The sequence below is a fragment of the Thunnus albacares genome, chromosome 14 (genome assembly GCF_914725855.1).
Source record: "Thunnus albacares chromosome 14, fThuAlb1.1, whole genome shotgun sequence".
NCBI classification, from domain to species: domain Eukaryota; kingdom Metazoa; phylum Chordata; class Actinopteri; order Scombriformes; family Scombridae; genus Thunnus; species Thunnus albacares.
In genome coordinates this window covers 30,572,285-30,595,814 of record NC_058119.1, presented here as the reverse complement: position 1 = coordinate 30,595,814, position 23,530 = coordinate 30,572,285, and the positions used below count along the sequence as shown (strand labels likewise).

Genomic DNA, 23,530 nt, shown 5'->3' with positions numbered 1-23,530 from the left:
GATGTGATTCGGTCGTAATTTGAGCTTCACGTGAAAGTTGAAGTGACAGAAACGTGAGTCGACTTCAGCGTCATGATTCGATTTTAATCTTTTATCTTGAAATGACTTTTTATTCTGAGTTTGAACAAACGGACTTTTTGGTAAAAGTTTGTGTTTCTGTGTCTGTGAGAGCAGATCTAACGTGGTTAGTTTATATTAAATTTATATATAAAACAATATAACCTTTAATGTTTCAGTGATACGACTCTGCTCTTCCGTTGATTAAAGACGTGTCTAAACTTCCGACCGGCGTGGAGAGAAGAATAACTGGAGTTTCATACTTGTTGAGTGACTGTTGATGTGACTTTAACTCTCAGCAGGTTCTCAGAGCTCCGCGCTGCAGCGGCGTCTGATGATCCGATCACTCCGCTTCACTTCTGTCCGTCGTCCGTCGATTATCTGCCGGCTTCCTGTCGTCATACTCGTCCGTGATCTGGTGTTTTATGTCCGTTACAAATCGAAATGTGCTTAAATCCAGCAGACGCTCGAATCTGTGTGTAAGAAATCTGTCGGTGTTGGTTTTTGCGGCGTCCAGACTGAGGAGGACCAGACAGGTTTGTAGTGAAGCAGGAAACTGTTAAAGTGGTGGATTTCTTCCCCACATGATGCTGCAGAACAGGAGACCAATCAGACCAATCAGAGAGCAGAGATCCACCGACACCTGCAGCAGGCGACGCTGTGGGCGGCGACGTGTTGGCACATTTTAAATAGAAAATAATAAACTGACTGAATCTTCACTGAAGATCTGATTTGTCCTGATGGACATGTGATTAAAACTCTTCTGTTGGGGGGTGGGGGGCTGGGGGGGGGGGTCCCGGTGGCGAGCCTCGGGCTCGATCAGCTGGCGGGGCGGAATCGAGCCACGTAGGCGCCACAGGATGGGCAGTACGGGCGTGACGGCTGCGCAGGAAGCTGCTGGCACAGCGAGCAGAGCTGGGGGGACCTGCGTTGCCGGGTGAGGGGGGGCTGGTGGGAGTCGGTCCTCTGGAGGGACTGGTGGTGGCGGGTGGAGCGGAGGTCCCAGGTGGAGCTGACAGTCCTGTAGTCGGCGTCGCGCCGCCAGTCGCTCTCAGGGGGCACGTCCAGGCGGAGCGGCTGGGCGGGGCTTTCCCCCGGCACCCTGAGGGGGGGGGCAGGGTGGCGGGACGGCGGCAGGTGAGCGGCGCCGTTGACTTTACTGGGCAGCGACGGTTGGCGGTAGTGACTGTTAGTGGCGGCGGCGGCGGGGCGGCGGGGGTGCGTCAGGGTGGCGTAGAGACTCTGTGGCGGTGCCGGCGGGGGGGGCGGGGGAGGAGCCGGCTCTGGGCCTGGGGAGGGAGGAGGTGGAGGAGAAGGAGGAGGGATGTGGAGCTCTGCGGGGAGCCCGAGGCAGAGTGCCGTAATTCATCGCGACGCTGTGGAGGCCTTCGCCTCCTGACGCACCCTGATGCCTGTCAGACACAACCAGAAACTGCTGCTGGACACCCGCTCCTGAGGAAGAGGAGGAGGAAGAGGAGGAGAGAAAAGATTAGAACACAAAGAAGAAGAGCTGCAAACAAACGTAAAGGAAAAAAAAACAGGAAGTAAACATTCACTCAATAAGACGCGTGATTGGCCTGTTTTGTTCCACAATCAGTCAAGTTGTGACTAAAATCTGTCGTTTTCTGGCTGCCAGAAAAAAATCTGATTTAAGATTTAACCTCAAGAAACTCAAAAGCAACTTTGGAAACAAGGACTTCAGGACATTACGAAGGATGAACAGTTCTGTGTCTAGATGTTTAGATTCTTTCCCATAATGCAGCAGCATCAGGAGGCGTCTGATCATCTGCAGCCAGAGTCAGTCTGAGATTAACATGAAGTCACAGAAGCAGCAGAAGAAGAAGAACTGTGGCGACTTCTCCAACATGCAGGAACAACCGACCTGCCGAGTAGAACTGCTGCTGGTTTAAAGACAAAGCTTGATGAACTTCCTGCTGTTTACTCAACTTTGGATCCAGTTTACTGTAAATCCAAACTGAAAACATCCTCACTTTACTTTTACTACCTAAAACATCTGCACAGAGCTGAATGTGTAGATTTAGAGCAGTTTTTTCATCTTTGTGTTTGGACTCTCCGGCTCTCCGTACCCTCAGAGATCAGCGCTGTTGAGGCTGCTTGCTATTGGTCAACGGGACAAATTTGCAGGTCAAAGTTCATTAAAATTGAACTGGATTTATTTCACTCCTGTGTATAAATGTTGCTTTTAAAAGCTGCTCAGATCAGTTCGGGTGTTTTCTTGTCTTCTTCAGTGGTTTTTTGTGGTTTCGGTGGTGGTGGTGATGGTGGAGGTGAAGGGCCAGTGGGTTACCTGAGTGTCCCCAGGAGGAGGGGCCCGAGCTGGGGGGCCGTGATGTCTGCGGGGGAGGGTGCTGTGGAGGAGGTGCAGGAGCTGAGGGGCCGTGGTGACGGGGTTGGTGGTGGTGGTGTTGTTGTTGGAGGAGGAGCTGGTGGTGGTGGTGGTGGTGGGAGTGATCTGTGGTGAAGGAGGTGGAGGAGGCAGAGGGGAGGTGCAGGGAGGAGGTGCTGGGGCGACGGGGGAGGGTGGAGAACGAGGAGCGAAGGTCGGAGTGTCTGAGGGGGGGCCTGGATACAGAGGGGTCCTTCAGGGGGGGGAGACGACAAAAGAAACAAAGAATGTGGAGAAAAAAGGAGGAAAAACGATGAAGAGGAGAAGGAGGAAGAAACGAGGAGAGACAGAACATGAAGGAGATGAAAGATGATGAAGAGGATGGAGGAGGAGGAGAAAGAAAATACAAACAATGACGTCAAAAGGAAGAAAGAAAAGAACAGAAATGAAGAAGAAAGTAAAAAAAAAATGAAAACATGTTAACAAAATGGAGGAAATGAGTCACAAAAATCCCACAAATTCAATTTTAACCATGAAACTGTTCATAATAATAATAAAACTGCAGTAAACAGTAAATATTCAGATCTGATTTGTCAGCTGACTGTTGCTGCAGCAACGCTGGACACCTGAAATATGAAGTCAATTAATTAATTACTTTTTCATTTGAGTGTTGAAGAAGAAAACAGACATTCAGGTGGAGAACTGATGATCCAGTGATGTCTGTATGTAAACTCCTCCATCAACAAGATGCCGACGGTGCGTCTTTCCTGCCGTTGACCCCTGCTGATTGGACCTGTTTGATCCTGCCTGAATGCAGCGCCCCACCCTGTTTTTGCCACCTTGATCACCTACCTGAGAGCCCCCCCCCCCCCCCGTTTACAACGCTGCCTTGATCCAGTATGCAGATGCCCTCCCTCCCTACCGTTGGTTACCAATTGTTTGATCTTACAGTATAAAGTGTTTCCATCCCTTCTGCTCTGTCAGTAAGTTCACTGTATTTCCGGAACGCTATTAAACCGTTTCCACTACAGCAAACTTTGAACAAGGATTTTCTTCATCAGTGTCACAATCTCACATAAGAACACATGACAAACAATAAATATATTATCTGTCTGTATAAAGTATGTCATGCAGTCTGCAGCCCATGATGTGTTACTGACAAGCTACTTTCTGGAGTTTTAATACAAAAAGCATCAAACAAAACAGGTTTAATCTTCTGACCTGACGTCAACAACACTCTGAATGACTAGAAATATTCATGTGCTTCTTGAATATATGTGTGGTTTGTCTTTGTGTCACAGTTTGAATTCTTTATGAGCTGTTCTCAGTTGAATATTTCAGTCCTGGTAAGAGTTTGCTGTTTCAGACACCAGAGAAGAAGAAAATCCTCCTGCTGGAGTCAAACCTCAGCTGTCGGCTTCACGCTGAGGTTAACAGCTTAATGGAGGAACTAAATCACTGATCAATGTTTAATGCGTTTGGCCCCGAGGCGATTCCTGAGGGCTGAATACCAGATGGCTGAACGCCAGCGGCAGCAGAGAAGAAGAGAAGAAGAGAAGAAGAGCGGCGACTTCTTTGACCTCAAACAGCAGCCGATGAAGGAATCCTTTGATTTAATGCAGTTTTATCATAAAAAAAGTGGATTTTTCTGTGTCTCTTTACGGATTTTATTCATGAAAGTAATATTTATTAATATTTATTCTCACAGGAAAAAAAATACTAAATTAACATAAAGAGGCAAAGTTTATTGAAACTGATCAATTATCTAATTTAATCCCAAAAACAGAAAAAACCCAGAAATACTGTAAATTCTCAAATGTTATTGACTTCAAAGGCTTTATTTCTAATTCACCTGCTTCACCTGCGAGGAGTATGTAGGTACTGTGGAGTATGTAGGTAATGTGGAGTATGTAGGTACTGTGGAGTATGTAGGTAATATGGAGTATGCAGGTAATGTGGAGTATGTAGGTACTGTGGAGTATGTAGGTAATGAGGAGTATGTAGGTAATGTGGAGTATGTAGGTAACATGGAGTATGTAGGTAATGTGGAGTATGTAGGTAATGAGGAGTATGTAGGTAACATGGAGTATGTAGGTAACGTGGAGTATGTAGGTAATGTGGAGTATGTAGGTACTGTGGAGTATGTAGGTAATGTGGAGTATGTAGGTAATGTGGAGTATGTAGGTAACGTGGAGTATGTAGGTAATGTGGAGTATGTAGGTAACGTGGAGTATGTAGGTAATATGGGGTATGTAGGTAATGTGGAGTATGTAGGTAATATGGAGTATGCAGGTAATGTGGAGTATGTAGGTACTGTGGAGTATGTAGGTAATGAGGAGTATGTAGGTAACGTGGAGTATGTAGGTAACGTGGAGTATGTAGGTAATATGGAGTATGCAGGTAATGTGGAGTATGTAGGTACTGTGGAGTATGTAGGTAATGAGGAGTATGTAGGTAATGTGGAGTATGTAGGTAACGTGGAGTATGTAGGTAACGTGGAGTATGTAGGTAACGTGGAGTATGTAGGTAATATGGAGTATGTAGGTAATGTGGAGTATGTAGGTAACGTGGAGTATGTAGGTAATATGGAGTATGTAGGTAATGTGGAGTATGTAGGTACTGTGGAGTATGTAGGTAATGAGGAGTATGTAGGTAATGTGGAGTATGTAGGTAATGTGGAGTATGTAGGTAATATGGAGTATATAGGTAATGTGGAGTATGTAGGTAATGTGGAGTATGTAGGTAATGAGGAGTATGTAGGTAATGTGGAGTATGTAGGTAATGTGGAGTATATAGGTAATGTGGAGTATGTAGGTACTGTGGAGTATGTAGGTAATGAGGAGTATGTAGGTACTGTGGAGTATGTAGATAATGTGGAGTATGTAGGTACTGTGGAGTATGTAGGTACTGTGGAGTATGTAGGTAATGTGGAGTATGTAGGTACTGTGGAGTATGTAGGTAATGAGGAGTATGTAGGTACTGTGGAGTATGTAGGTAATGAGGAGTATGTAGGTACTGTGGAGTATGTAGGTAATGAGGAGTATGTAGGTAATGTGGAGTATGTAGGTAATGTGGAGTATGTAGGTAACGTGGAGTATGTAGGTAACGTGGAGTATGTAGGTAATGTGGAGTATGTAGGTAATGAGGAGTATGTAGGTACTGTGGAGTATGTAGATAATGTGGAGTATGTAGGTAATGTGGAGTATGTAGGTAACATGGAGTATGTAGGTAATGTGGAGTATGTAGGTAACGTGGAGTATGTAGGTAATGTGGAGTATGTAGGTAATGTGGAGTATGTAGGTAATGTGGAGTATGTAGGTAATGTGGAGTATGTAGGTAATATGGAGTATGTAGGTAATGTGGAGTATGTAGGTAATGTGGAGTATGTAGGTAATGTGGAGTATGTAGGTAATGTGGAGTATGTAGGTAATGTGGAGTATGTAGGTAATGTGGAGTATGTAGGTAATATGGAGTATGTAGGTAATGAGGAGGCTTCTTCTCCACACAGTACAGACACAGTAAAGAGCAGAAACTGAACCAGGCTGCAGTTCCATCAGATGAACAGAAGGTGGCAGCAGGATGTTACAATCAATAGTGAAAAGATTCAATGATGTTCACACTCACTGCTGGTGTTTCCAAACAGCTTCGTCAGTGTGTTTGTGTAACTGGAGGAGTTTTAGATCTGACGCACCATCAAAGGGCTGTTTGAGGGTTCAGGCACGGTTTTAGGCTTAAAATTGGGTTTAGTGTGTGTGTGTGTGAGACTTACACAGCTGTGGGAGGGGCCGAGGTTTTGGGCTCGAGACCCGATGACGGTTCCACTCAGACTACGGGCGATGCGTCGCAGGTTTTCTGCGCTGTAGCTCTCGTCTTCACCTGACGGCTGCAGGGAGAACAGACGTCAGCGTGTAATAAAAACAGAGTTACAGGCGTCACACAATCTGAAATCCTGAAAGCAGCACATACACATACTGTACCTTATGCAGCGGTGTGACAGGTGTTCTGTAGGCGTGTCTCTCTATCTCCGCCGTCGGGGTTTTGGACCGTCCAGATCCTGACAGCATTCTCCTCACACCTACACCTACACACACACACACATAAGTATAAACAGTAGATGCAGTAGTAACAGTCGTAGTTGTTGTGGTTCATTCAGCAGTGATGCATTACTCGTCTTTTCTACTGCAAACAAAACAACAAACTATATACAAAGTGATGCATCTTCTTCAAGAACCATCTTTGGTCTGAATACTACGTCTCTGCATAAATATTCATTTTCTGGTTTAACAGCAACAACCAGTGAAAAAGCTGGACGTATGAGCAGTACTAATAGTAGTATTAATAGTATTTATTTAGTGGTAGAAGTCAGTGAACCTTCCTCCTCTTGTGTTGTTGTGAGTTATGATTAACAACACGATGTTCACATTCAACAAGGTTGCAGAAGGTGAATTTAAAGGACTTTAACGCTGCTGAAATGTTACGTCAGTCACATCGTCACCTTTTCCCGTTAACTGTCCTCACTGTCTATATTTATAGATGTGTGTAGTGATTGATCGTCTTGTCTCACTTGTGATCAGTTTTGGATAAAAGCTGTAAGTGTGAGTCTGACTGGACTGACAGCAGCTGGGATATTTATTCCCAGTTTGTTCTGGGAGTTTAATGGAGCTTCCTGGAGGATGATTCTGGTGGTTTTACCTGCTTTGTTGCTGGTTGGCTGAGGGCTGACTCCGCGGCTGCCCCGGTGCATGCTGGGAGCCAGCAGACTGGCCTGATACAGAGAGTCCAGCTCTGACAGCTCCTCGCCGTGCTCCGCCCCTCCTCCTGTTGCATTCTGGGAGCCGTAGTATCTGTTGACGTTCTCCGCCCAGCGCTCCACAGGCAGGGCCGCTCTGTAGTCCTGGCTGGGGGGCGGCGAGGCGGTGCGACCCGGCCGGCTCGCAGCCGGCAGGTCGGAGGTGGAGTCCGGAGGGGGGTAAAGCGGCGAGCTGATTGGTGGGTCGACGGGAGAATCAACAGCATCAGGTGGGTCCGGGTGTAAACAAGACCAGTTCCTGGTTGGGTAGGTGGGAGGGGACGGGGCGACCCTGGGGGTGGAGCTAGATACAGGGGGCGTGGTCTGTGGGTGTCTGGCGTAATATGACTCCACCTCCATCAGGTGACACCTGTCGACAGGTGACGGGGTTCTGGAGTACGATGTGGATGGGGGCGGGGCCTGTGATGATGTTCTGGTCCACTGGGTATGGAGCTCCGCCTCCTCAGGTGAAGGAGGTGGAGCCATGTCTTCCAAGGGGCTTTGCTCCCAGGTGTCCACACACAGAGCAGGGAGGGACCTGGCGTTGGTGAGGGGTTTCCCGATGCGAGAGCAGGGGCCCCGGACCCTGCTGTCCTCCCCAGGTGAACCTGTAGGGGCCGCGGCGTGGGAGGCGGAGTCAGACGCTGAGCTTGTTTTGGGAGGGTGGGGCTTAACATGGCAGGGAGAAAGAGGCGGGTCCTGCTGGTCCTGCCTGGCGGCTGATTGGTCGCCAAGTCTGTCCGTCAAAAGTACTGGGAGCGAGAGAGGCTTTTCACTGCAGAGAGAGCGAGAGAGCGAGAGCGGTCAGTGTGTGTGTGTGTGTGTGTGTGTGTGTGTGTGTGTGTGTGTGTGTGTGTGTGTGTGTGTGTGTGCAGTATGGTTGGAACAGATGGTGTCATTGGAGAGCTCTGTGTGTGTGTTTCAGAGGTTGTTGTGAGTGTCGGTGATCTCTCCCCATGTTGCGCACTCTGAATGTGCCGGTTGTCACGACAACACCTCTACAGTACTGTTAGCGCCTCCAGAGACTGTGGCGTTCATTACAAACACAACAAGAACATCTGATGACTTGACGATGTCTGTTCTGAGGGTGGATGGATGTTAGAGACCAGCCGCACATGGAGGATACAGCAGGTATTCTGGGGTCCAAGCAGTCGACACAAAACTGGGGGCGTATTGATTAGCTGCATTCCTGCTTGTTTAAATACTTATTTATTTATTTCAAGTCTACAGTGGATGTAAAAAGTCTTCACATCAGTTAAAATGGCAGGTTTTTGTGATAAAAAAAAAAAATTAAACCAAAATAAATTGTTTCAGAACATTTTTTCACCTTAAATGTGAAAATGCCACCTATAAAATTTAAGTAAAAAAAAACCCCTGAGACCTTTTAGGGGGAAAAAATAAAAACAGAGGTATAAATCTCCATATTTACATTTCTGTTAGTAAATGACTTAAACAAACAAGATCCAGCATGTTAATCAGTGATCTTTAGAGGTGTTGCTGGGTGTATTTTTGAACTCTGGACAGAGCCATGCTAGGAGTTTCCCTCAGTTTCAAGTCTTTATGCTAAGCTAGGCTAACTACAGCTTACTCTGAAAAGAAGAGAACAGACGTCCCAAAAACCTTGAACTATTCCTTTAATGATCGTTGCTTTGCAGCTTCACCAGTTTTAAAGATTTCTGAAAATGTTTTAGAAGCTTTTACAGCTGAAGCGCTACACGACTTCTGATTGGCTGAGCAGACTACAGGTGGTACCTGGGCTGTTCCGGGAGCTGTTGCCCCTCCTCCTGCTGTAGCTCTGGTTGCGAGCTGCCTGCCTCGGAGTCCTGCTGCTGCTGCAGTTGCATGCGTTGCTGCAGGCTGCGGGCTCTCCTCATGCAGCGCTGCAGCCGGCTGTGACTACTGGCTCCGCCCTCAGCCGCCGCCGGCCGCAGTTTAGCTGCAGCGAGGCCGCGCGGCAACAGAAAATACACAACAGAAAGAAAACGAAGAGGGGAAAGAAAACACAAGGAAAAAAGAAAAGAAAGATGCAGAAAATGACTTGTTATGATGAGCTCATGCAAAAAATCTTAAAAAAGCAAATATACAGCTGACAGAAACTTAAACATCAGACTGCTGACATGACTGATGTGAGTGTGAGTGTGTGTGTGTGTGTGTGTGTGTGTGTGTGTGAGATGGGAAATGATTGGTATTAAATTACTAATAACTCAGGTTTGGATCTTGATGGTGAAATGGTGAAATCATATCCAGACAGAACGTTAAATAAACTAAATTATAACCAAAAATGTTAAACCACACGACTCAAACCAAACTCACATTAAAGGATCTTTCTGGTCTTATTAATAATTCCTCTCATTAAACATGACACTCGACTCACCCAGTGAACAGCTGACATCACATGAAGAGGCCAATAAAGTTTGATTACCTTTTTATTTTTTGTGCGGCCTCGTAGAAAATGTCTGTTTCTGGTCCGCTGCCCGACGGTTGGGAAACGCTGGTTTAAATAACCTGGCTGCTCATTGGTGACGTCACCATGTTGTAAATGACATCACCATGTTGTAAATGACATCACCATGTTGTAGGTGATGTCATCATGTTGTAGGTGATGTCACCATGTTGTAAATGACGTCACCATGTTGTAAATGACATCACCATGTTTTAAATTATGTCACTATGTCGTAGGTGATGTCACCATGTTGTAATGATGTCACTATGTCGTAAGCGATGTCACCACGTTGTAGGTGATGTCACCATGTTGTAGGTGATGTCACCATGTTGTAATGATGTCACTATGTCGTAAGCGATGTCACCACGTTGTAGGTGATGTCACTATGTTGTAGGTGATGTCACCATGTTGTAGGTGATGTCACCATGTTGTAGGTGATGTCACTATGTTGTAGGTGATGTCACCATGTTGTAGGTGATGTCACCATGTTGTAGGTGATGTCACTATGTTGTAGGTGATGTCACCATGTTGTAGGTGATGTCACCATGTTGTAGGTGATGTCACCATGTTGTAGGTGATGTCACTATGTTGTAGGTGATGTCACTATGTTGTAGGCGATGTCACCATGTTGTAGGCGATGTCACCATGTTGTAATGATGTCACCATGTTGTAGGTGATGTCACCATGTTGTAGGCGATGTCACCATGTTGTAATGATGTCACCATGTTGTAGGTGATGTCACCATGTTGTAGGTGATGTCACCATGTTGTAGGCGATGTCACCATGTTGTAATGATGTCACCATGTTGTAGGTGATGTCACTATGTTGTAGGTGATGTCACTATGTTTTAAATGATGTCACCATGTTGTAGGTGATGTCACCATGTTGTAGGTGATGTCACTATGTTGTAAATGATGTCACCATGTTGTAAGTGACGTCACCACGCTCCCAGATGGTGCATATGATGATATTATGATGATATTATAATTGATAGTAATGATGGATTAAATTAAACCCGCCTGTAATAAACCAGATTGATCCGTTTAACTGCAGCTCAGCTTGAAAGGAAAAAGAGTGAATCAGTTCCTGGAAAGTTCTGCTGCTCTGACGGAACCTTTTAACATCTTTTAAAGCTCGATTCACCGTCGGCGTCTCGCCGTTTGTTTCCTTTGATTTTGATATTTGACGCTTTTATTAAACTCACTTTTCTCATCTCAGCACAGTTTCTGTTTCTTTGTCTGGTTTTTAGTGGCTGTCAGGAGGTTTTTGTGGGTGAAAAAGAACAAATTGAAGAAGTCTGTCCTGCTGCAGTGACGACACACTGACGGAGGCTGGACGAGGGACTGTGCGTGTGCGTGTGTGTGTGTGATTGACAGATCAAAGAGAAAGTTAATGTGTGTGTGTGTGTTTGTGAACATTCCTCAGTGACACAGTGAAAATATAACCCACATGTCTACACACACACACACACACACACACACAATGTTGAACAGTCACCAGCAGGCCACTGAGCTGCCTCTGGTTGCCGTTAGCAACCGAGCAGAAGGTTGGTGGGCGGGGCTGCGGTGACCTCATTCGCAGTGTGTTTGTTAGTGTGAGTGAATGTGAGGCTGAATCCAAACGTCCAGACGTCACCACACCTGCAGACGCAGGAATTTAACAGGAAGTCTAAGAGTGCCGAGATCCAAATCCACAACTCATCAAGTCCACGAGGAACCTCGAGATCCTCGAGAGCCTTCAGAGAGTCACTTCACTCAGAATCCACCACGATACGGAAGTGATGATGTAAAGGAAAATAAAAACAACTATCATCATCAGGGCTGCGTATTGTTTTAAAAATAACGAAACCAGTACCAATACCAGTACCCTTAAAGTGATAGATACCAGTAGAGTACTTCATTTGATACCAGTCATGTGACTGGAAGCATTCAGTTGTATAAAATGCACCACTGCTCTCCATACAAACGATCTGTGCACAAATACATTTTGAAAGTAACAATGAAGTGTTACCACCACAGACTGTTTGGGTTCTAGCTGCTGTGCTAGTCGGCCAATCACACGTCACATTAAAACGAAGGACGCTTGCAGTGATTGGCTGCAAGCAAAACAATACAAATAATCATTTTTTTCTTCATCTGGGTACAAAACGGATGAAATACAGTTATTGATTGACTGGAGACGCTTTGATACTACTCGTTACAGGGTTATTAGATATATAGATACCCAGTCCTACTCATCATCATCATCATCATCATCATCATCATCATCATCATCATCATCATCATAATATCATCATATTTATGTTTGGAGACATTTGCTGTTTCGTTTCTGTCTTATAGGCCTATTTATGTAATCAGGTTTGATAATGAACTGAATATTTACAGATTTAATCATTTGGATTTGTTTATTATAATCTGCTGAACTAGTCGGTAAAGGTTGTTTCTGTCCATCTATAAAGTGACGGTCGGTTGAAGATTTAACGTGAAAATAATATCAGTAAATAATAAATAGTTATAGTCGTAATAAAAAGAGTCATATTTTGTTATGTGAAGTTTGTAAAGTGTGAGCAGACCTTCACACATCCTGCAGACGCTGCTGAAATCAAAACTATTAAAACTGTTCAGAGAAACACGTTGATTTTATTCCGTCTCCATGGAAACGCTGAAGGTCTTCAGTCCGTCTCTCAGAGCCTTTAACGTCCTCACAGCTCCACACGGTGACGACGAACACGTCACGATACGAACGACAGAAGTCTGACCGCACATCCAGACGGAGGACGTCTGGATTCAGCTGTGTGTGAGTGTGTGTGCGTGTATGTGTGAGAGAGTGTGTGTGTGTGTGTGCGTGTGCGAGTGTTTGTTGAGAGGAGGAGGCGGGGTCAGGAGGAGTGGGAGGAGCTTACAGACTGCTTCGTTGACCGCCGACAGCGCTGCGGCGACCTCGCCCGCCTGCTCCAGACGCACCGATTGGTCCAGCAGGAGCTCCGCCTCTGACACACACCGCTCGAAACTGTCACCTTTACCTGCAGAACACACACACACACGCACACACACACACACACACACGTTTAATAATGAACTGTTGGTGAATGTTTCATCTGATCGTTTTATTGTGTCTATCAGGTTTATTTATCAATATTATCTATATATTATAGTATATTATTTATTATGTTTTTCTTTTCAACAAGTGTCAGCAGATTGAACTCCGCATATCAGAAACCAAATATTAAAAGAAGAACCCAGTTTCTGCTGTACAGACGTTCATTATATGCAAAACTACAAACACACAGAAACACAGTGAAGAGCTGCTGGAAACACTCTAAACCGGAAATATGATGATTTACATTACAGGGAGGCGAGTCCCCACAATGTGACTGTGTAAACAGATTAATGTCCCCACAACATGAGTCACACACACACACACACACACACACACACACACACACACACACACACACACACACACACACACACACACACACACACACACACACACACACAGGCTTCTTTACTGCGTGGGTCAGTCTGTCTTTTGTGTGTCGGTGAGTCGGATCCTTTCAGCTGCTCAATGAGGAACATTCCCGTTGTCCAACACAACACACACACCTGCTGACCACACACACACACACACACACACAACTGATCTCCAGTAAAACATAAACCCAAAGCATCTGCATGTCCCACGATGCATCATTAATGTAGACTAACGGTAACTAGCGATCCGTGACTCAAAACCGTGACACGATCTGAACCGTGAGTTTTGTGATCCGTTGCGCCCTTACTGAGCGTTAATATTTATAAATGGTGCAACGCTCCTTTTCCTGCTTTGCTGCTGTTGGTTCACGTTGCCCTGAAAGCTCGACTCAACTCTCAGCTGCTGCGTTGATTTAATTCCCTCCAAACTCAATGTTTCATTATTTAACTTGATACTAAAGTTATGTTTTTATAACTGAGCGTATTTTAAACTGGTGCACCGAGTTCCGCCTGCAGTCTGCCGCTCACACCTACAGACACTTTTTGCATGATATTGGATTTTTTGCCTATATCCGATATGCTGATATTTCCAACTCATTGTGGCCGATTGATGCCGATATATGAACATATATTTTCCAGCTGGCTGAGGAGACTATTATACATGCAGCATAGATTATACTAAATATGATCAAGAAAGACAATATATGAAGGAAGAATTGAGGAAGACTGGATTCAGGAGCTCAGCATTAAAACTTTAATGAACCTGCCAAGTGGGAGCAGCAGTAGAGTTTTCATTGAGTTTATTAGACAGACAGGATTAATGTGTAGGATTTAATCTCTGGTCCACACTCCGGACCAGAAGGTGGCGGTAATGCACCTAATACGCTGGTTACCAACTGCCGGTATAAACCAAAAAGATTTTTTTTCCCAACGGAGTGGTACATCCTGTCAGCCGAGGGGTTTCCTATCTGTGCAGCCGATCATAGTAGCAGCTCCTCGATGGACTGTTTCACCCTGACGGTCCCGGTGTTTCCTCCGCAGGCTGCACTTCACTCAGCTGCCCGTCAGACCAGCTGCTTCTTCACTTTAACCTGAATAACAAACCGGGGCTCGGTGCTCTGGTTGGATCCACACGGAGAGCCGAGGCTAACGTTAGCTGAGAGGCTAGCGGAGCGTTAGCAGCAGCATGACCGGAGGGAAGCACAGCCAGCTAGCCTCCGCTAGCAGCAGCAGGTCTGATGGGCAGCTGAGTGAAGTTCAGCCTACGGAGGAAACATCAGGACCGTCAGGGTGAAACAGTCAGTGGAGGGAAACAGTCAGGCGGCGGAGGAGAAGGCCACATATCTGCCTCTCATAATTGGCAGAAATGTTCATCCAGGCCGATATTTCATTCTAGAGCTTATATCGACCGATACCGATGACATGCGGATAATATCGTGCATCCCTGATAATCACAATTGTCTGGTTTTGTTAAGTTTTCGTCACAGTTCAACCGATGATCGTAGAAAAGATCGTAGAGAACAGGAACGCTCGGTGTAGCCTTTACGGTTACAACACCATGACGTTTTAAAGCTTTTAATAGTGAGACTGCTTAATCACTGTGTGTGTGTGTACCTTGGATCTGCAGCTGGTCCAGGTCCATGTACTTGCTGGGTCGGGGGTTGAAGCCAAGTGCCGCCTCTCTCTCCTTCTCCTGCCGCCGCTGCTGCTCCTCCTCCCTCGCTCTCCTCAGCACCTCCTCCTGCAGCTCGTCCAGCTCGCTGCGGCCTGCGGGGGTTGCTGTCCAACACACACACACACACACACACACACACACACACACACACACACCATCATCACTGTGAACTACGGCCATGTCCTCACTAAAAAACAAAGACAGTCGACACAAACTACCTTGTCTGAGACTTTCAGCTGGCATCAGATGTGTTTGATAGTTTTAAACAAGACGATTCGTCTCTTTGTCCGAATTCAGGATGGAAGTTTCAGTCAGCTGTTGACGTCTGGATGCACATTAGCAACCTGGTTTTTATCATAACCTGGATTTGAAGTTTAAATGAAACCTGACAGACCTGCTGCCAGAAGCTGCAGCTCAACAGGGAAACACAAAGACTGTAAATGTGTCAGATATCCACTTGATATGACTAACTCAGACTGCTGAAGCTGAATAGAAGCTTCACACAGACTTTTAAATGACTGTGTGGACACACTGTGGATTTTGGCCTCCATCACTTCCATTGAAAGCACATTTGAAGGATCTTTTAATATCCAGTATGAACAGGACACCTGACTGCTGGTTTAAGACACTGAAGAACACTGGGGACACTGGGAACACTGGGAACTGGTGCTTTAACTCAGAGTGAGGAGACACCTGCCTGCAGGACTGAAACAGCTCTGATCATAAGCAGAGTCACAGACAGACAGATGTGTCGTACCGAGGCTCCCCCTACAGGACGAGTTGATCTCCTGCAGCAGAGCTCCGCTGCTCTTCGACCTGATGTTCCTCCATGATGGGCCTGAGGAAGAGGAGGAGGAGGACGAAGGCTTCTTCGCAACACACTCCCTGAAGACAGAGAGAGAGACAGAAAGAGTCAGAACGGTCCAGTAATCTGACGTTATATTTTAAAACCTACAGTCCAGTCTTTACAGCTCTGTAAGTCAGAGACACTTTATTAAATATTACAGGAAACCATTCATGAAAAGCTCTGAAACACTTTAGATTAAGACGACGTCATCTTCCTGCTGTGTGGATTAAACTGTCGATTTAAGGAAGATCAACTCTTAGATGAAGATATTTCTTTACTGATGACAAACTTTAATCCACCTGCTCCTCACAACCTTATATCACTCTGTATGTCTGCGATCCAGGACGGATGCTGATTGGTTAGAAGAAAAACAAACAGAAACTATCAACGTGAACCAGTCAGACTGAAGGATTTAAGACAAACTAAAGGAATATTCTGTTTGATTGACAGGCTGATGTTCTGACTCTCTGTAGCTCAGTAAAAAAATATCTATAATATCAAATGTATACAGACGTGTGTTTCTCTGTGATGTGTGTTCGGAAAAACAGGCTTCTTCTAACTTCACATCTCGGTTCATAATCATCACATTTCTGACTCTTTCTCATGAAGCATAAACGCAGCGTTTAACTCTGATGTTCATAAACTTATTGATCATTGCTGGCTGATACAGAAACTACGATCAGCAGATCAATCAGTGATCAAATTAATGACAATAAATACATGTTTGACGGCTCCTCTTTGTGCTGAACTTACAGATAAAATTTACATTCATGTTTTTAGTTTTTTAGTTTCTGAACAGTCTAACAGTGTGTGGCGGTCTGGGGGTTCAACAGGATCTGGTTCTTCTGTGAGCTCACCTGTCTCCCAGGTTCAGGTTCAGGTTGAGGTTCAGGTCCAGGCTGACGGGGCTGCTGCTGTTCCTCTCGCTGCTCTCGTAGCCGCTCTCCATCCTCTGGATCAGCCGGGGAGGAGGAGGAGGGGGAGGAGGTAGGTCCGCGCCTCCTGTTCTGAGTCCACCTGCTCTGTGGCTGGAGGTGGGGAGAGTCCAGGAGGAGCCCTGCCTGACAGATGTCGCCTCCTCCTGGGCTGCTGAGGAGGAGGCGTCTGCTCCCTCTGCGGGTGGAGCTCCGCAGTCGTCGGGCAGGGAGGCTTCGAGGGGGCTGTAGCCGGCCTGCCTGCGCCTCTCGCGGGAGAAGATGCTGTCGATGTTGAGCACCTCCCTCCGCGGTCTCCACGCTGGCCGGTACCTCCCTCCTGTCCCTCCTGAGGAGCTGGATTTGGACTCGCTGCTGGTGCTGTCGGCCTCCCAGTCGTGGGGTTTACTGGAGGAGGAGGAGACGGCAGCACCGGCGGCGGCGGCGGCGGCGGCTGGGTGATGGTGGTTGTTAGAGGAGGAAGAGGAGGAGGAGGTGATTTCAGAGGAGAGGACGGCAGCCGGTAAAGAGGAGGAGGAGGAGGAGGAGAGGGCTCGGCTGTGGATGATGTTGCTCATGGTTTCCTTGAAGTCACGGAGGCGGCTGGTTGAAGAGGAGAAGGAGGAGGAAGGTTTGGGGAGTTGACGAGGAACCTGCTGCTCCTTTAACGTCTCTCCTGGGAGGAGGAGGGAGGAGGAGAAGAAGGAGGAGAAGAAGGGAACAGGAGGAGATTTATACAGGAGGAACGAAACGATAAGAGAGACACGGTGAGGAGGAGAGGAGGAGGGAGAAAAAAGACAAGTGAGAGGAAGGGAGAGAGGAGAAAGAAGTGAGATTAAATTAAAGCAGCGGAAGCAGAAATGAATGAAGAAACAATGAATGACGTTAATATGAACGACAAGAAACAGGAAGTTATTCTTCTAGTGGTTCAAAACTTAAACATTTATTTATTGAAACATTTTTTCTCTCTTTCTGACGTTCAGATAGATATGACTCATGACAGAGCTGGAGTCATGTATTCTCCAACAGTAAAGTATGAAACCTCGCAGGCAAACGAGTTTTAAATGACGTTAAGAGTAACACTGTGTTTCTGCACATCCTGCCGCCGGTGTCAAACTTTCCAACTGATGTGAAACGTGCAGCAGCGAAGACGAATCCTGCTAACACGTGCACATCAGCAAAAAAAAAAAACAGTGCATAGCTTTGCGAACGCTTTATTCTGAAGGAACTGCATCAACACGTCTGTTAGCTCTGAAGGAAACACACTGAGTTTCAGTGAGAAACAGAAACTTTGTGCCAAATATCTTCTGTTAATGTCTAAAAACTGTCGTCTTTCATGACACCGTTTTTCCACTTAAACAGCAAAATCAAACAAGACAGAGACTATTAAAATATGACGGTTTGTGTTTTAAACTGGAGAAAAACATTTTTATGACATTTATATTTTATATCCGACTGACATTAGCTAAAGTTTTTCTGTGTTCTGTTTTTGTTTATCGTTGTTATTGATTGATTTTAATTTCAAGTAAAGTTTTGTTTGTTTAAAATATTTTATTTTCATCACTTTCTTCTCACTTTTCCTTTAAAAAAAAAAATGTTGGTTTATATTTAAGTTATTAAAAAAAGAATATTGATTATGATAATGATTATGATAGACTGTGATTGGCCCCCGGCCCCCGCCTACCCTCGCTGTGGTAACCGGCCGACGAGGCTTCGTTGTCGGGTTTAGATCGCCGGAGGCGGCTAGAGCTCCGCCTCCTATCCCTGGCCCCGCCTCCCCTCCTCAGAGACTGGTGCTGCTCAGCGTCCGTCACGTGGCCTTAGCGACAAGAAGCACGGCAACGGCATGGTCGGCACGTCATGCAACACAACGACAGAAGACAAAAGAAGAAGAAGAAGAAGAAGTGGTAGAGTGTGATTGGCTGCACAGCGAGGTCACATCTCTTTAAAGACTAAACATTTATTATTTTTCTTCGATAAATCGAAACAAGGAGAAGCAGATGCTGCAAACTCAAGAGGATGAACCAATGAGAATGAAGGATGTGTGAACAGAGATATGACTGAGCTGCTGTGATGTGGTTCCTGTGAGCCGGTAGTAGTAACCCACCTACGGTATCCAGGCTGCAGAGCGAGGCGTGCAGGGGTCTGTCGGGGTGTTCGATGCAGATGACGGTTCCCTGGGAGTCAGAGGAGTAGTGACTGGCCAGGGACTCATGGTGCGAGTGGGAGGGCTGTCGGTATGAGTAGCTCTCCGTCGACGAATCAGTGCGAGTGTCGCTGGAGATTGACGGCTCACGGCCTGTCCGAGGAGGGGGGGGGGGGGGGGGGGGGGGGCGGAGGGGTAGGGGGTTAGTAAACAAGTTGAGGCGTCAGCGGTGATGTACGTGTGCTCATATATACTTACATACATACACACATGACATCAGACAAGCTGCTATAAGTACTACTGCTAAAACTACGACAGCCACAACGACGTCTACTTCTATCACTACTGTTACCTCGGTCCTGTCTGTCAGAGTACTACTAGTACTAGTACGACTACTACAAGTACTGCTGAGTCTGGTTTAGTTACCTGAACGTTTGCTGTTGTGCTACTACTACGACTCCTAGCTGTGTTGTAGTTACCCGAGTCTTCGCTGTCGTAACAGGCCTTGTTGAGGTGGTGGAGGTCGAGGCGCGGGGGCAGGTCCTGCGCTGACACCGGCGTGCCCCGCGGGTCGGCGTACAGCAGCAGCAGAGGCTGGTAGTGGCCCTTGATACAGCGCGAAACCACGTCCTTCCACTTGGGACCGATCTGCAGGACAAGAAGAAAAACACGGGAAAGAAGATGACTCCCGAACCATACATTCAATCTCATCTTAAATCGACACGTCAAACCATCCGCTGACATCCTGACGAGTAGCCGATGAGTTTACCAGCCGCAGTAATGAAGCTCCGGCTGCCGTAAGGACGTCCTGTTCACCTCGAAAGCGCCGCTCAGCAGGTAAAACAGTGACGGCAGCTGAAACATTCGTCAGCCTGATAAGGAAAACTGTTCTCTTCCTGCTCTCGTCTGTCTTGTTTGTCTTTTTTTTTTTTTTTTGTGCGACAGAAAACCTCCCGCTTGTTATTTCAACCCTTCCTCCATTTTCTAAACGTCCATCTCCACCTCCAGCTCTGGTCAGATGTAACAGGACGTCCCAAAAATCCAAAACAGCGACCGCAATGTGTGTGTGTGTGTGTGTGTGTCTGTGTGTGTGTGTGTGTGAGTGAAAAACTGTGTGTCAGACAGAAAGAAAGAGATAGAATGAAAGTCTGCAGAGTGAGCAAAAGTGTCGACTGTGCTGTGGTGGGATGTATGTGTGTGTATGTGTGTGTGTGTGTGTGTGTGTGTGTGTGTGTGTGTGTGTGTGTGTGTGTGCATGCTCTGACCACACCCTCGGTTCTGTCCAGCTGGACTGATAAACAATAGAGGGATATCCTTGTTTTCACAACCAGCAGAGACAGAAAGAGAGAGAGAGAGAGAGAGAGAGAGAGAGGTGGGGGGGGGATGAAATATCTCATTCCACCAGCATTATTAAAACATAACAGTGACAGAAAAGAGAAGAAAGAATGAAGGAGGGAAAAGTAAAGTAAATAAAGTAGAAGAGGAGAAAGAGGGAGAGGCAGGAGAAGGAGGTAGAGAGAGAGAGAGCAACGAGTCACAGGAAAGAGGAAGGAGAGGAGAGGTTGAAGCGAGGTGTAAGGATGGACAGGAAGAGAAAGAGATCTCACTACAACTACAACATGAGCTCATTTCCTTTCCTCTACCCCACACCTCTTTTCTCATTTTTTCCAAGAGACACAAACACTTTCCACACATTCTTCCTTGTCAAAAAACATGGCGCCTACACTACCCACAATGCAATTTGATCATCGAGCGGGCTACGGATGTCTGGTGACGTCACTTCCTTCTAACTCCACACCCCCAGATTTGTTTCATTTTCAAACTTGTCTGCAGGGCCGATGAAGAAAGCACAAAAAAACCCAAATCTCTTTGAATATTTGGCATTTTGTCCCATTAATTTGCCAACTTTTCTTCCTTCAGAGCATTTAAACCAATCAGTAATTTCCACGTCTTGAGTCTGAAGCACCTTAAAGTGCCACTGACTGCTGCTAGATGCTGCAACTGACTTTCATTCAAAAAGCCTCAACTTCTGTCTAGAAATACTGAGTCAGTAAGTTTATCAACGAGTCATTATGGTCTCAATCAAAGTTCAGGCACTCTAATAAGTGTGCTGATGGTTATACTGGAAATTATTGCTCAATTAATAAGATTTGAAGACTTATAGTAGCTTTGATGTCTGCTGTGTGGGCGTTGATTGACAGCCGTGATTGACAGTTAGCTCACCTGCTGCTCTCCCCGGCTCCAGGACTCACACTGAGTTGCACTATTGTCACAATATTTCACTGTGTTTAATGTGACTTGATGGTGATACATGTCCTGTTAGTACAATTTAGCTAAAGTAGCGAACATTAGCCCAAGTGTGCAGTGCTCGGTGTTGCCGGTAAGCTAGCGTTAGCTTGGGTCCGAGGTAGCAGGACGTGTTTCCAGCGTGTGAAACCCCGCACTCTTTATCTGGAAGATCCTGACTCCAAAACGGAAAAGATGGCGCTGAGCAGAAGCTACAACTCTGGTTTTCAAACCGGCTCTAATGAAACCAACAGGTGACATCACACCTCGCTACATCCATCGGCATATACAGAATATGAATTCAACCCGTCCGCTGTAACTACAGTCCAGAGAATATAAACACAACAATGACGTTGCTCACACATAATATTTGATTGCAATTAGTGTTTAAACCATCTCAGTGACCAACATCTCTACATGAAACCGTGAAGTCTTGAATATACCTCCTTGACATGTGCATCGTCAAAGTACATCCATCGTCGGATCTTTGTCTGGAAGAAGAAGGTGGAATAATGTTTCCCGTAGTAACACACCATGCCGACCAGGTAGAGCTCCGACTGACGAGCCTTCTCCTCCGTCACCCTGTAAAACAACTGCAGAGAGAGAGAGAAGAAGAAGAAGAAGAGGTCAATGGAGCAGCTGAACAGTCACTGAAAGTCAGATTTTCTCTCACTATATGCTGATGACACTTGTGTCTATCTATCTAATTAATCTGGTGAGTATTTATTGTGGTTTATTATGGTGTGAATTGTCTTACATCCCCCAGGCGCAGGCAGGTTCCCAGGGTGTGTATGACGTCTTCTGCGAGGTCTGAGTGGTCAGAGTCCCAAACCAGACCGATGGTAATGATCTCCGGACTGTTGAGGAGGACGCGAGCCATCCTGAGCTGCTGACCACACTGACTCTGAGGAAGAGTTTCAAATTCACATTGGTGTGAAACATTTGAGAAGCTGTCTCAAGCAGACATTTGGTATCTGTATTTGGTTCATGAGGATAAAACAAATACAAAAGTGTCTTACAGGACAGCTGCGAAGGTCTCCCATGCTGGCGTTTCGCAGGAGCTCCCCAAACATGCCGGGAGTCGCCTTTTCTCTCGTCTCCAACATCTTCACAGCCTGGTTACTGAGGAAGATGAGGAGGACATATGATTGTCATAGCTCTAGTTTGTGACTCACAAGTAATCACAGTTGTCATAGTTGAGATGTTGCATTTATCTGTACATTGCAGCCACTGAAAAAAAGCGACTCTTTTACATTAATCATTCAGCAGAAACAAGAAATGAACACAACACTGACATATGATCATCTTTTAAGTTGATATGTTGAACTTGTTAGCAAACAGTTGCTTATTTCCACATCCAGTAGTTACAGAGCAACATCAACCTCACATTGATAATGTCAATAATTACTTGTGGGGTTCCTCAGGGTTCTATTTTTGGTCCTTTATAGTTTCAATCTGGTTAAAGCTGCTTATATTCATGTTTTTTGTCCACTTTTTTTGCTGCAAAATAGTCTGTCAACATAACTTCCATCACAGTACCTGCTTAAAAAGTAGTTGTCTACTTCCCATCCAGTGGGAGTATGTGGAGTCGTGTTTCTGTTTTTACTCTCTACCAACTCCTGAGGGAAATATCTGGCTCTTTAGCTGCTAAATGCTCCACTATGTTCACCAGCTAGTCTACAGCTACCTGTGTCTGTTTGGTGCTGAGCAGGTAGTGTACAGCGACTTTTTACAGCTTTTTCTCTGAGAACGACGCTATGAGAGCACCGAGAGTGAACCAAAACAGTAAAGTTGCAGCCGGACAGATAAACAATGAGCTGAAACTCGCTACAAAGCTCCGTAAAGCCGAGAGGAGCTGCAGAGTCTCTGATAATTCTCTGTAGGTTCATCACTACGAGCCAAACACATCACACACTGACAGATCAGACTGTGAGGGAATAGAAATATATGTTATGGACACGTTAAATGTATATATAGTATATTTGAATAAAACATGACACTGAAGACATGTCTTTTCCTGGTGTAAAATTAAGTAGAATTTCACAAGCCACAACTTGATTACTAGACAAAATGTGTGTGTGAGAGACACATCAGGATCACCACAGACTCACCACAGGGAGGTGGTGGAGATGTAGTGGACCATCTGAATGAAGGGCAGAGGGTCTGAAGATGCTCCACAGCTGCTGCACACACACTGACACGCAAAGACACAGTAAACATGTGATATCGTCTCTTTTCAACCCTTTAACTCTGAACAAAAGATTGATTTTTTTTTGAGCCTTATAGATCTGAGTGAAATCTACCAAATATCTCGATGGATAACATGACGACTATTATAAAGATTGGTTGGTGTTTTCAAAAGATGTTTACTGGGCTGAAAATGGTCTGGTAAAATACACTGATATACTGGATTTACTGGAGGAACACTGAAAAACTTTTAAGACTTAAAAAGCAAATAAGGATCAACAAACGACAAGAGATCTTTAGGTTTTTAGAAATAAGACATTACACTGAGAAAACAGTTAAATTAGTATAAATCAGATCCGTAGGAAT

General features: G+C 45.7%; 1 protein-coding gene across 1 annotated transcript in view; it reads right to left on the bottom strand.

Annotated features, from left to right (window-relative positions):
• LOC122996593 (inactive ubiquitin carboxyl-terminal hydrolase 54-like) overlaps positions 1-23,530 on the bottom strand; it is a 43,238-nt gene continuing 19,708 nt past the window's right edge. Inside the window, 18 exon segments of the mRNA XM_044372130.1 lie at positions 1-1,311; positions 1,313-1,509; positions 2,366-2,657; positions 6,174-6,287; positions 6,382-6,485; positions 7,097-7,968; positions 8,946-9,129; positions 12,539-12,658; positions 14,724-14,888; positions 15,542-15,669; positions 16,489-17,221; positions 18,230-18,364; positions 18,653-18,844; positions 19,171-19,339; positions 21,421-21,570; positions 21,735-21,881; positions 21,997-22,099; positions 23,089-23,171. Of these exon segments, the coding sequence (XP_044228065.1) occupies positions 877-1,311; positions 1,313-1,509; positions 2,366-2,657; positions 6,174-6,287; positions 6,382-6,485; positions 7,097-7,968; positions 8,946-9,129; positions 12,539-12,658; positions 14,724-14,888; positions 15,542-15,669; positions 16,489-17,221; positions 18,230-18,364; positions 18,653-18,844; positions 19,171-19,339; positions 21,421-21,570; positions 21,735-21,881; positions 21,997-22,099; positions 23,089-23,171 (4,323 nt within the window). The 3' untranslated portion in view covers positions 1-876.